The sequence below is a fragment of the Salmo salar genome, chromosome 20 (genome assembly GCF_965601325.2).
Source record: "Salmo salar chromosome 20, fSalSal1, whole genome shotgun sequence".
NCBI classification, from domain to species: Eukaryota; Metazoa; Chordata; class Actinopteri; order Salmoniformes; family Salmonidae; genus Salmo; species Salmo salar.
The window spans coordinates 19,253,636-19,267,796 of NC_138310.1; the positions used below are offsets into that span (position 1 = coordinate 19,253,636).

The 14,161-nt window shown below is 43.6% G+C and overlaps 1 protein-coding gene across 1 annotated transcript in view; it reads right to left on the reverse strand.

The window, feature by feature from the left end:
* Window positions 1-14,161, reverse strand: part of LOC106579959 (breakpoint cluster region protein-like) — a 48,416-nt gene that overhangs the window by 11,360 nt on the left and 22,895 nt on the right. The window contains 8 exon segments of the mRNA XM_082966264.1: window positions 29-150; window positions 3,339-3,479; window positions 3,651-3,703; window positions 3,951-4,008; window positions 4,241-4,348; window positions 8,521-8,706; window positions 8,912-9,016; window positions 9,763-9,941. Coding sequence (XP_082822390.1) covers window positions 29-150; window positions 3,339-3,479; window positions 3,651-3,703; window positions 3,951-4,008; window positions 4,241-4,348; window positions 8,521-8,706; window positions 8,912-9,016; window positions 9,763-9,941 — 952 coding nt within the window.

The window sequence follows — 14,161 nt, forward strand, 5'->3', positions numbered from 1 at the left end:
TCTAGTCCATCAGTAAAGCTACACTCACCCTGCAGTCTGTTTCTTCAGCTTGGCACATAGTAGTAAGTCTGTGAAGAGGAAGACGTGACGTAGCTTTCTAGAGCCTTCCACCAGTTCCACCATGAAGCAGTCCCTCAACAGCTGACGGTTCTACAGGAGCAAACAGTGAGTCACACATTCATTGGATAGATATATATATATACACTTTTTTCAAAAAAAATGTTGTTGCTAGAATTTGTTACCATACCGCCACAGAGTGAAAAGCCGTTTCCCAGTAATTTCCCTGTCAAGTTGCTTTTTACAATGACTCTCTCTAGATCATGAGGGTCCTAGACCTAGAGGATGTTTCCTGGTCCTTATGCCAGTCGGCAAAACAAACCAAACTACATGCCAGAATAATTTTTCACATTAAGAATAAGAATTCAATATCAATGTCATCCTACGGTAGATATTAAATGATAGAGCAATTAATGTACCCTATGTTCACCATCACACGACACATGGTAACAACATGTAATTATGGCCCCCAAGTGGAACTACGATCTGATGAATGTAGCATGATTGGCTCTTGACAGGACTCAGGAGAAGAATCTCCAAAATGACTACTTGCACTGAACAGTAACATAATATTTAAGCAATGATCTGAGCTGACAGTCTGTTGGTTCTGCAAAATAAGAAACTTCTAGAGGGTGCTGGGAGGAGTATATTCTCTTCTTGTCACAAGGAAAGAACAGAACCTCTGAAAATCTATGTCCTCAAACAAAGTTGAGACCTGGTTGTAAAACATGTAAATTAAGGGCCGTTAAGGTTAATCAGTGGCTTTGTTATCAAAGAGCCTGTGTTTACAGGAATAGATCCTAATTCCAGAGGGATGTACTACAAAGCAGGGTCAATTATATAGTTAGCCAGCTAACTTTGATAAACAACCAGAAATAACTGTTGATTTTTCTGATCCGTATTTGGTTGTTGAGTCAATTAGACCATGACCATTTCCCCAAAAAAGAAGTTCTCAGAACATTTGGGGAAGTTAGCTGACTAAATCCTTGACCCTGCTTTGTAGTATACCCCTCGGAACTTCCTATAATCCTGCTTGGCTGGCCATTCCAGTTGGCGGTTGGTGAGTGCTGCAGTGACATCTGCTGTTCCTTTGGCCAGAGCGTGGCTGTGGATGCATGGACTGTTTATACTGACCTTATACACGTCGGGCTAAAAGCTACTTATATTTATAGTACCCACATGAGACTCTACTAACCCATCCTAACCACATTTCAGCAAAAACAAGGAAAACTCCACCAGGGAGGGTCCTTAATGGATTCATGGTCACATTATTGACATTGGTTACTTTCTGACATAGTCATCCTCCATTTTGAGATATCTGCTGACAAAATTGGTAAGAGAGGCCCAACTAAACTGAACCCTGGATTTCAATCACCACAGTAGGTATATACTTTTAGCTAGTCACAAGTACTACATTTATTTTGTCTTTAGCATATACCGGCCTATGAATTGTGGAATACTACAAAAGAGCAGTAATATTTGTCTGAGTTCCAGTCTCACGTTCACTTATGATAAGATGTCTGATGGTCATAGTGGGTCAGGTTTCCAGTAATAATATAGGAAGTTCAGCAGGGGTGAGGGAGTGAGGGTAACCAGTGCGTGCGTCCACGCGGAAGGGTGGACAGATGCCTGATAAGACGTGCTTACAGGTCATTTCTGGGAAACAGACTTCAGAGACTGAGACCGGAGGATGGGAGTGGGGGAACCAGGACAGGGATGTAGGCGGTGCGATGGGCTTTCCTGGTCAGAACCGTGGAGACCGTTGCCCTCCGGGTTTATACTACTTTATCATGAACTTCCTCTACGCTCCACTTCCTCCACTAATAAACCAGACACACAGAGATGACTCAGCAGGAATCTGACTAACAACACAGTTTTATTAGAGTTTCCAGACACAATGTTCTCATGGCTTTTAATGTTTATACTACATTTTCAGGAACTGGGAAGCACTGATTGGCTAATTTACAGTAACTCTTAGATGCTTAACGTATGGCTATGAACCGGTGTTGATGATTCCTTATCTTGAAACAAGCTGTGTAATAGGACACTATTTTGTTGACGGGAATTTGAAATGTGACATCAAAGTGGCAGAATGAAATGAAGCCAAGTAGGAAAGCAATATAATGGATGGCCAGAGAGTCACGTCTGGGTCTGGGTGTCGGACTCCTAAATTCTAACTTTTCCCTCAGGTCCGGGTCGGGTCCTGTTTGATTGTCATCAGGTCTATGTAACTACAGCTGATAGACCCGACCACGGCTCTGCATAGCATATTTATTTTACGCTAATAAGGTGAATATATTGACTTATAGAAGGCCTAGCCAACATATAAAGACCTATTCTTTAACCACAAGAACAACTTGGCTGATTAAAAAAAAAGAAAGTAAGTCGGGTCCGGTCTAGACCCAGACCTGTTAGGGTACGGGTTGAGTCTAGGTCGGTTGTCGGGTTCGGGTCTGACTGTTCTCGGGTCCGGTCTAGACACAGACCTGTTAGGGTACGGGTTGAGTCTAGGTCGGTTGTTGGGTTTGGGTCTGACTGTTCTCGGGTCCGGTCTAGACACAGACCTGTTAGGGTACGGGTTGAGTCTAGGTCGGTTGTTGGGTTTGGGTCTGACTGTTCTCGGGTCCGGTCTAGACACAGACCTGTTAGGGTACGGGTTGAGTCTAGGTCGGTTGTTGGGTTTGGGTCTGACTGTTCTCGGGTCCGGTCTAGACACAGACCTGTTAGGGTACGGGTTGAGTCTAGGTCGGTTGTTGGGTTTGGGTCTGACTGTTCTCGGGTCCGGTCTAGACACAGACCTGTTAGGGTACGGGTTGAGTCTAGGTCGGTTGTCGGGTTCGGGTCTGATTGTTCTTGGGTCCGGGTCCCCCTTTAAAAAAAATGTGCTGGTCTGTTTGGGTCCATGTCCAACTTTTTGGACCCAAGAAGACCTCTACTCTGTGCCTCTATGTGCCTACTTGTCAAACCACTGGATGTGTCCTTGGCAGTGAAAACAACCGCCCTATGTCTATGGAGGGAACAAACTGTACCCCTCCTACTACGACATCTTTCTCTATTCCAGACTTTGTGTCAGAAATACATCTACAAGCTGTACTGCATTCAAACCTGACCACAATAGCAAGTGTATACACATTGAGTGAGTGAATGCACAATGTAAATCTAGTTTGGAAAGAAAACATGTTCTCGTGAGGTCGTAAAGCCATTGAAAAAGCTAATCCGTGGAGAGACGCAGACACACAGCATGTCACCTTGTGATGTCGCAGCCTTTTACACTGACTGACCTCTCCCTTCTTTACTGTCATGGACTGCCTGCGTGGGGTGATCTCCTCATTGATGCTGGAGAGAAAGTTCTGGGAGATTCTCAGGGCGTCCTGCAGCAGTGGATAGTCTGGGTGGCTGGAGGGGGTGTGTTTTAACAGGTCCTGAGAGAGTGAGAGAGAGAGAGAAAGAAGAGAGCGAGAGATGAGCATTAATCTAAATTCAATTATGAGGACTTCTTCTAATGCACGTGAAGAGGCATTGTTTCCATATAAAAAAAAATCTAAAATTCAGGACCGAAGGGGAAAAATGTCCGGTATGTTCATTTGACTTACATGCAGAACCAGGGTGCTGCGGGTGACTCTGTCCACGGGTTTGTAAAGCAGAGCTGAGGGGGAGAGGTTCATAAAGTGCATAAGGCCCAAGGCAGGACAAGGCAAAGCAGAACTAACAGCACAGGACACATTGAGGCTGAGGGTCAAATTCAATATGCTTAAGCATGTACCACTCTTACTGAAATGAATTCAATTAACTACAGGGTTGAATTATTCATTGTCTTGAACTATTGATATTTAAAATGTAAGGTTTAGTTCATTTGACCCGGAATAGTACAAAATCATTAAAATCGCACTTACTTTCCAGTGAATTTTTGGCCTGGTCTTTGCATTCCTTGGAACTTCTGACCTTAAGATTCTGAGACCACAACAGGAATTGAGAAAGTCATACAAGTGTGTCCAAGAACAACATCATTTCAACACAGCACAGTAACACAATTTCATTACCCATAACAGCATGTGTTCTAACAGAAACATCACCCATGTAAAAGCTCACCATAATGGTCACAGTGAGGAGTGTTAAGAATGCCCAGTCACCACTTCCCAAATAGCCCTCCCTCCTATCCTGCTGTGTGTGGTGCAATATCTACCTCACATATTTCAGCAAACTGTACGTTGGCCTGGCAGCACTTGTCTGCCGTCTCCACAGCAACCTTGTAGTTATCCACAAAGGCCCTGTACACCCCCAGCTGGCTAGCCTTTAGTGGAGAGAGAGAATAGAGAGTAGATAAGATGTAGCATGTGATAGTTAACCTGCTGTTGATTCATGATTCTACTCGTCATACTAGTTCTGTTTTTTTCTCCATCTCATGGTGCTGCATACTGGGATCAGATGAGATACGGCAGTTTAATAGGAACAGCATTTAAAAAGATAAATAACATGCATCCTATCAGTCTTAGACAAGTTATCCATTTTGTGCGTCTGTGTGCTTTTGTTTCACGCGTCTCCTTTTTCTCCACCGTCGCACTGAGGCAGCTCTTCGCAGTCAGGAGCCGCAGTGTTTTGCCCTGCTTTACTGGCTGTCATGTGGTAAAGCCAGGCTTTTATCTGTGCGGGAGATGTCTCCAGGCAGTCTGCTCACATGTGGAGCCAGCATCCACTGCACATTACAGCCAGTCTAACTCCCACTTTTTACTCCTTAAATCTCTTCCTCTTCCTTCAGTATTATTAAAATGATCAAGTGAAGTTTACAGGGGAGTTATGATGCATTGTGTCTAAAAGTGACTGACTGTGACTGGATTAGGGCTGTGTCAGTCATGATATTTTGTCAGCCGATAACTGTCATGCAAACAATTGCCGGTCTAATGGTAATTGACCATTAATGAACATAAACAAGCTTAGCATCTCCAGGCTTCCACACATTGTTGACAAGCTACTGATGCAGACCTTTGGAACATGTACATTTGAAAAAGTCTAATAAATCCATTTAATATAGCCTACACCATCACAATAAATCAACTGTTTATTTTAGGCAGGTCTAAAGAAACATGATTATACAAAGAAAATGTAGCCTATTTCATTAGAACAGAATAGCATATTTTGAGTCTCCATTATGTTATGCTCTGATCTGGCTATGCCATATGGCTGTGGACTACACTAGTTCATTCAGCAGACAAGATTTGCTTAGAATTCCTGTGGCATTATTTGATATTATTTTATAGTAAGCTGAATAAAATTGAAAGGATATATTTTTCCCCAAACCATTCCCGAGGAAGTGCGAACATGCGGCTATTCTGTGTTGAGCATTTAACAAAGTGATAATTTGAAACAGGTCCTCCAATATGCTTACTTTAGAGTTATTTATGCAACTTTAGTTGTGATACACTATATGTTTTGTTTTTTAATACATTCTAAGGCTGCATGATGCGATTAATGTTGATTTGAAAAAGGTTGCATGAAAAGGCATGAGGCCTGCACTGTTTCTTGCGCAGGCTGCACACACTTCATCAGTCTCTCATTCACATTTTGACAAGTACTTGATAATGTTCTCACCCATCAAACAATTGGTTGAGAGAATGCCAAGAGTGTGCAAAGCTGTCATGGGAACTTTGATGAATCTCAAATATATTTTGATTTGTTTAACACTTTTTGGGTTACTACATGATTCCATGTGTGTTATTTCATAGTTTTGATGTCTTCACTATTATTTTACAATGTGGAAAACAGTAAAATAAAGACAAACCCTGGAAAGAGTACAGTGGGGGAAAAAAGTATTTGATCCCCTGCTGATTTTGTATGTTTGCCCACTGACAAAGAAATGATCAGTCTATAATTTTAATGGTAGGTTTATTTGAACAGTGAGAGACAGAATAACAAAAAAATATCGAGAAAAATGCATGTCAAATATGTTATAAATTGATTTGCATTTTAATGAGGGAAATAAGTATTTCACCCCCTCTCAATCAGAAAGATTTCTGGCTCCCAGGTGTCTTTTATATAGGTAACGAGCTGAGATTAGGAGCACACTCTTAAAGGGAGTGCTCATAACCGCAGCTTGTTACCTGTATAAAAGACACCTGTCCACAGAAGCAATCAATCAATCAGATTCCAAACTCTCCACCATGGCCAAGACCAAAGAGCTCTCCAAGGATGTCAGGGACAAGATTGTAGACCTACACAAGGCTGGAATGGGATACAAGACCGTCGCCAAGCAGCTTGGTGAGAAGGTGACAACATTTGGTGTGATTATTCGCAAATGGAAGAAACACAAAAGAACTGTCAATATCACTCGGCCTGGGGCTCCATGCAAGATCTCACCTTGTGGAGTTGCAATGATCATGAGAACGGTGAGGAATCAGCCCAGAACTACACGGGAGGATCTTGTCAATGATCTCAATGCAGCTGGGACCATAGTCGCCAAGAAAACAATTGGTAACACACTACGCCGTGAAGGACTGAAATCCTGCAGCGCCCGCAAGGTCCCCCTGCTCAAGAATACATATACATGCCCATCTGAAGTTTGCCAATGAACATCTGAATGACTCAGAGGACAACTGGTGAAAGTGTTGTGGTCAGATGAGACCAAAATGGAGCTCTTTGACATCAACTCAACTCGCCGTGTTTGGAGGAGGAGGAATGCTGCCTATGACCCCAAGAACAACATCTCCACCGTCAAACATGGAGGTGGAAACATTATGCTTTGGGGGTGTTTTTCTGCTAAGGGGACATGACAACTTCACCGCATCAAAGGGACGATGGACGGGGCCATGTACCGTCAAATCTTGGGTGAGAACCTCCTTCCCTCAGCCAGGGCATTGAAAATGGGTCGTGGATGGGTATTCCAGCATGACAATGACCCAAAACACACGGCCAAGGCAACAAAGGAGTGGCTCAAGAAGAAGCACATTAAGGTCCTGGAGTGGCATAGCCAGTCTCCAGACCTTAATCCCATAGAAAATCTGTGGAGGGAGCTGAAGGTTCGAGTTGTCAAATGTCAGCCTCGAAACCTTAATGACTTGGAGCAGATCTGCAAAGAGGAGTGGGACAAAATCCCTCCTGAGATGTGTGCAAACCTGGTGGCCAACTACAATAAACGTCTGACCTCTGATTGCCAACAAGGGTTTTGCCACCAAGTACTAAGTCATGTTTTGCAGAGGGGTCAAATACTTATTTCCCTCATTAAAATGCAAATAATTTTCTAACATTTTTTACATGTGTTTTTCTGGATTTTTTGTTGTTATTCTGTCTCTCACTGTTCAAATAAACCTACCATTAAAATTATAGACTGATCATTTCTTTGTAAGTGGGCAAATGTACAAAATCAGCAGGGGATCAAATACTTTTTTCCCCCACTGTAGGTGTGTCCAAACTTTTGACTGGTTGTAAAGTAGATGAATATGCTTACATTTTAAGAATTAAGCAATATATATAGCAGCACAAGAAAGTTGGGATCCTCTTTTAAATTGTGGCTAGTCTAAACTCTGTTTTCACATGCGATTACGAAATGACTGGGCTTTCTAAGAACAGATGTTTCACTAGGCTCTGTAGGCTACGGGCTCCGTAGGTGGGCATCATTCACAACTGATAATATTCTCACCCATCAGACTATTCTCAATTTAATCTTGTCTTTACATATATGTGTGGAATAATTTTTTACTTAGAATCGGACATTATCATGCACCTGCTGGAACAGGGGCAGGGGGAGAAAAAAATAATCTGTATGTAGTCGAATAGTGAATGGAGGATGACACTTTCCCCGCGGTTCATTTTCATGCCAGCCAGGTAGGCTATGTGCTTAATATTAGGAAAGTTGAGAAATAGATATAGGATGCCTAGCCTATAGAAAGCTGATAGGATCCTCTTTTCAATAGAGGCCATCAAAACTATGTTTTCTCACGCAATTGCATAGCATAGCCGATAAGAATGTTGCGCAACATGGGCTTACAGGAACACCTTTAATTCCATGCAACAAGCAGCTTTGAGGAGCTGTCTCTCACTGCCAACAGGTGATCCTATTCTGCTCAAACTCTGAAAGCCAGGGCTCTCATGACTAGATTCCTGATTGTATTTGCATGGATGTCAGAGTGATTAGAGGAACAATAGAACCCGGAGTACCAGGCCATTAGTTACTGGCCGTTAACAAGTTTGGTAGGATACAACCATCAGTGGCATCAGAGCGCCGTTTTGGAGAAGCCTAGTCACATGGAATTTGCCTTCGGTCATGACTCGTGACTGCCAGTATGGCGTTCATACAGTCACCGTATCAGCCCTAGACTGGAGACATATCAGCTTACTCAGAGCACAATGCTGTTTACGGCTGGGGAAGTTTATTCTCATGTTTTTGGAGCAATGAACAGAAGCCCCCGGAAGAACACAAAAAGAACCACAACAGCATTTCCTAGGTCTTTACACAACAATAATATTGCACACCAGTTTCTGGAAGAGATCGCCCACACACTGGTTGTGGCTCCACTCCTGAACTCTGGGTAGCAGGGCATCGTAGAAGTCCTTGTGGATCTCATGGAGCTCTGTCACCTTGAAGAAGATGGTCTCGATCTGCTGGATGGTCAGCATCGGCTGGGAGGTGGTGGCCGCTGCCCTCAGAGGCTTCATGGGCTGGGACAATCAATGCAAGACAAAGCATTACTGTGTGTGTGTGTGTGTGTGTGTGTGTGTGTGTGTGCGCACACACACAGATGGGTCTCTGTGTGTCTATCCAACATGTTCAATAGTGAGGTGTGCCATATTCAATTAGTTGAGTGATTACTCAGGGCCTAGGATTTAACAGCAGCAGCACAGCTCAAAGTCCTCAGTCTCTCACCAGTAAGATAGCCCCCAGGTGGCTGAGATACATCTCCTCACTGGCTAAGATCCCTGACAGAACCCATTTCCGCATCTCCAACTCTTTCTCCTGATCCAGCTCTGTCTGTGTGAGAATGAGAGAGAGAGAGAGACCCAGTGAATTAGAGAGAGAGAGAGACAGAAGTGAAACCCGGTCGGTCTATCAGGCTCATCTTGGGATTCTAATTCGAACCGGAGCAGATCTTCCCAAATCCCCGTGGTTGTTCAAGGAGACCGTCCTCTCTAGGGAACCCAACACATTCAATGAAACCCCGAGGGAGATGTAGAGAGCAGAGGCCAGGGTCAATTGTCCATTGTATTGTGTAGAGAAACAATTGTTTTCCTAGCCTAGGATGAGACCTGTAGTTCTAGATGGGTCAAAGGCATCAGTCAGTTAGGTTTCTGACAGTCTGTCGATATGGCTCTCGTGCATAGAGAGCAGAGCAGGAATTAATAGCTCTGACAATTCCACAGCCTGAACACGGAGGGGGGCACAAGAGGAGAGCCCCAGCCCCCCCCCCGAAATGTAACCTTTGAAGATCAGAGAGTGAAGCACATCAGAGGAGGACGACCCAGGGGACACCGGAGATTGGCTAGGTACAGTACAGTAAGGGTGGATGAGATTTATAGGGTGAGTGAAAGTGTGGTTGGAAAGAGCAGAACATCTCTCTATTAAATACACGCAGAGCCCAGGGCACACTTATAAAGGTGGAAGCAGTGCTAGAGGACGGGAGCATTAACAGATTGCTGCACTGAATGGAAAATCCGAGACCGGGAGCTTTAAAATGTAGGAGATGAAGCGTGTGGTAGTAGGACTGGTGATAACATTACCGACAAGGTGAACTCCAGGGAGCCAGATGAGTGTGTGTCCCGGCTGCTGCGGCTCTTGGAGCGGAGGTGAGGTGAGGAGGAGGGCGAGGTGCTGAAAGGCTGGAGGTCATGGTGCTGCTGGTGCTCCTCTGTCTGCTCCAGATATCCATAGGAAGGAGGGGTCCCACTGTAGGGGGCTTCTGGGATAATGACACACAGATGGAAGGGGGTTAGGTGGGGGATTTGAAAATATATCTGTTTCAATAACTATTTTCATGGCAGCAAGGCATTTCAGGCAGTGGCACAGTGGGAATCTCTCTCTCGTTGACCACATCACTTCACAAGCAAGAAAAGCGCTCTTCTCATCTAAAAACACCACTAATGCCACTGAACAGACAGTGGAAGGAAGTTAGGAAGGGTTGACCATTTATCACCCTCTCAAACATTCTAGTCATAATCCTTTGTTGAGAAGAGAACATTATGCAGACACAAAAATAACCAAAATAGGTTTCACATCATACAAACACGAGGGCTTAAAAAAGTTATTCATCTGTATAGCAAATGCTATAATCTAGAAGCTACTGTATTTTCAAAATATTTATAAAATGGCCCACAGGCTGAAAATACAGCTGTGTCATTCCACCTCTAGCGTGCTCTATTCCAATACGCTCTATTCCAATACAGTCCATGTCTCTGTGCTTCAAATCCCCTCTGGCCTTCAGCAGGCAGTGTGCACCTCTGCCAAATCTACCACAGAGACTGTGCCAGACACACAGTCAGGGACAGTTCCACAGCAGAGGATAAACCAGGAGAACTGCAGCCAAAATACTGACTCACTTGTGTGGTTCGGAGAATCATTAATGTCAATCCCTCTACTCTGAGTAGGCTACACAAACTACTGTAACTGTACAGACATGCCAGTAGATCAACTGGACAGGGGCTTAACCATAGGCATTCTTTATTTACATATCAACTCAATGGATTGCAAATATATATATATTTTTTAAACTCTAGGAAGTGAACAGACTAGTATCAGAGCAATCAGAGGAATTCCTTCTTATTGATCACTCAGTGGTCAGAATCAAACCAGTAACCTGTGGAACAGATAATTGTGTCAATGGGACTTTGTCCGCCCGTAATCATCTCTTATCCTCTCCTTCCTTATCCAACAGGTCTAATTGCAGCTGTGTGGTGTTTCTAGTTCCTTCTGAGTGAATAGATCCAAGGTGTAGGGAAGTGGCTAAGGCTACAGTAGACCTCTCCATTTGTAGAGCAGACAGAGGGAGGACTAATCTTAGCTCTTCCTATTTGTTTTGGGTTCGTAAGTGTTGGCAACCGACCAGAAACACCCCCTCTTATTCATAATCACAGCAAAAGTGGACATTCTGGGAGGAAGTGTATGCAGACACAATGCAACACAGTGGTCTATTTTGGTGTTATCGCTGCTGTTGTGTAGATTACTCATCTAGAATTGCATAAAGTAGTGCTCAATCCCCGTTTTTGATACCTTGACTCACCAACAATGTATATCCTTTTTGGCAGTTTTTGTGTGGGAGATACAAGCTGTGGTTTGTTTGTCTGTAAGGCCTCAGTGTTGAAAAAGCAGGACAGTGACAGAACCTACTGTATTTTCAGGAGAGGATACACAGAGATAACTAGCTCACCTCTGCTAGAAAACAGGAAAAAGGAATCCGGAAGCATGGCGGGCAGAACAAACCCAGCCCTGTGAAGTGTCTGGGGCCTGGCTGAGTCAGGCTGACAATGTGACACCCAGATACAATGACAGCCTGAACAAACACACTGCGCCCTGCAGAGAGAAACCACTGTGTTTACTCTGGAGGAGCAGGCCACTGCAGGGCATGACAGGCCAGGGGAATATAGGGGAAGCCAATGTGAAAGGCCACACTGTGTGTCTGTCAGATTATTCAACAGCAGTGACACTGGGTGAAAAACACTTCCTCTCACACAGATACTGAGGCCTGGAAATCACTGTCAATGGACACATACTAACCCATCATTCAGACAAAAATACATTTCAGTAAAATTGGCATATTTATCTGTTTATTTGGATCCCCATTAGCTTTTGCAGCAGCTACTCTTCCTGGGGTTCACAAAAAACACCAAACATGACAAGTAACAAAACACTGACAGACAAGGACAGTCACACACATTTAAAATACAACCATACACAAACAATACAACTAAAAAATGTATATAAACAATACAACAACAAAAATGATGTGCTTGTTAGTGTGCCTCCTCACAGTCCTCGCCGTTCCATGAGATGTTGTTTAATCCGTCTTTAAAAGGTAATTTTGCTGTTTGCTTGAGTAATAGGAGATGGAAGGGAGTTCCATGCGATCATGGCTCTGTATAATACTGTGCGTTGCTGTGAATTCATTTTGGACCTGGGGACTGTGAAGAGACCCCTGGTGGCATGTCTTGTGGGGTATGTTTGGGTGTCTGAGCTGAATTATTTGATTATGCAGACAAAAATGGGAATTTTCATCACAGTAATACTTCTCATAAAAACGAGAAGAGAAGCAGTTACTCTCTCATCAACCCCCAAGCAGGAAAGACTGGCATGCACGTGGTCAATGTTAGTTCTGTATGTGCATTTCAGGGCAAGGCGTACTACTCTGTTTTGAGCCAGCTGCCGTTTTGCTATGTCTTTCTTTGCTGCACTATACCATATTACCAGACAGTAATCAAGACGGGACCAGACCAGAGCCTGAACAAATAGTACAGTTGATTTGTCAAAAACACAAATCGTTTTTATGACAGCCATACCCCTCCCCACCTTCACAACAACTTTGTCAATATGACTCGATCATGATAATAGACCATCCAATGTTATCACCCATAAAACATGTCTTAAAAATGTTATTTCTTACTTATGAACTAATATGAAATACAATATTGTTATTTTTTAATGGAATGACACAGAGACAGTTATTTACATGGAATAACCATACAGATTAGTTTCCATGGTAGCGTGAAAAAGCAGGCAAACATCCTAACATTGAGTGAAGAGGATTTCACAATTGGCTAGATCCTCAATCAAGCTTAGTTCTCGGACTACAAGGCCTGTTGCTAAGGAAATGTCCAGGCAGGTCTGTCCGGAATGTTGAGCAATTCATCAACTTCAAAGCGGAAACAGACATTCTGCACAAGGCCAAATTTTCACACAAACACACCCCTCTCTCCCATACACATATATTTAGATTCATATTAAATATAATCTAAATCAACTCTAGGATGGCTGTCCCTGAACCAACCCTGTACGTTGTCTAATGCTTTTACTTTTTCACAGGTTAAATCCCTAAAACATTTACCAAAGAAGCTCAGCTACAGCTCTGTGGGACAAACAAAGAGCAAATGCACTTTTCCTGTTTCCACTGTGCAGTAACAGAGTCATTGAGAAGATGGCTTTACTCTCAAACACTGTGGGTGGATGGTGGTAGAGGGAATCTGACAGTCTCCCCTCAACTAACCTCAAAGGGGTTACAATTGTGCAATTCAGGCTGTATCACAACAAAATGTGAAGGGGTGTGAATACTTTCTGAAGTTACTGTAGCAGCTGAGGAACAGAGGAAAACATTTATCTGGACTTTTAGTAGAGAATGCTGCAGAGTCTTTCAGCATTATTGAATTTGCCTCTGTGCTGATCTTTGTGTTTAGTAAACCAAAGTTCATCAGGCTTTGAAGATCTTTGCCTGTATCTGGAAATGGTGATTGTTTAGTGCACAAGTTTGTAATTACAGAGGGAGCCATTAAACATAGCTACCTGCTATACATAACAGGTTAAAAGGCTCTCAAACCCCTGTCTAGAGAGAATAACCTCGGCACTGTTACCATGCACTCGGTCCCTGTAGATAAAACAACAACGGAAAACCTCTGACAACCTGTTTTGTGGAGAAGGATGACAGGAGGTTTGATTGACACACACACACACACACACACACACACACACACACACACACACACACACACACACACACACACACACACACACACACACACACACACACACACACACCGTTGTTACCGGTGATGTCTGGTGAGACCTGCCTAACAACAGGTGAGACCTGCCTAACAATTGCGGACAGTCTGAGCACTGATGGAGGGATTGTGCGTTCCTGGTGTAACTCAGGCAGTTGTTGTTTCCATCCTGTACCTGTCCCGCAGGTGTGATATTCGGATGTACCGATTATGTGCAGGTGTTGTTTCACGTGGTCTGCCACTGCACGGACGATCAGCTGTCCGTCTTGTCTCCCTGTAGCACTGTCTTAGGAATCTCACAGTACGGATATTGCAATTTATTGCCCTGGCCACATCTGCAGACCTCATGCCTCCTTGCAGCATGCCTAAGGCACATTCACGCAGATGAGAAGGGACCCTGGGCAACTTTCTTTTGGTG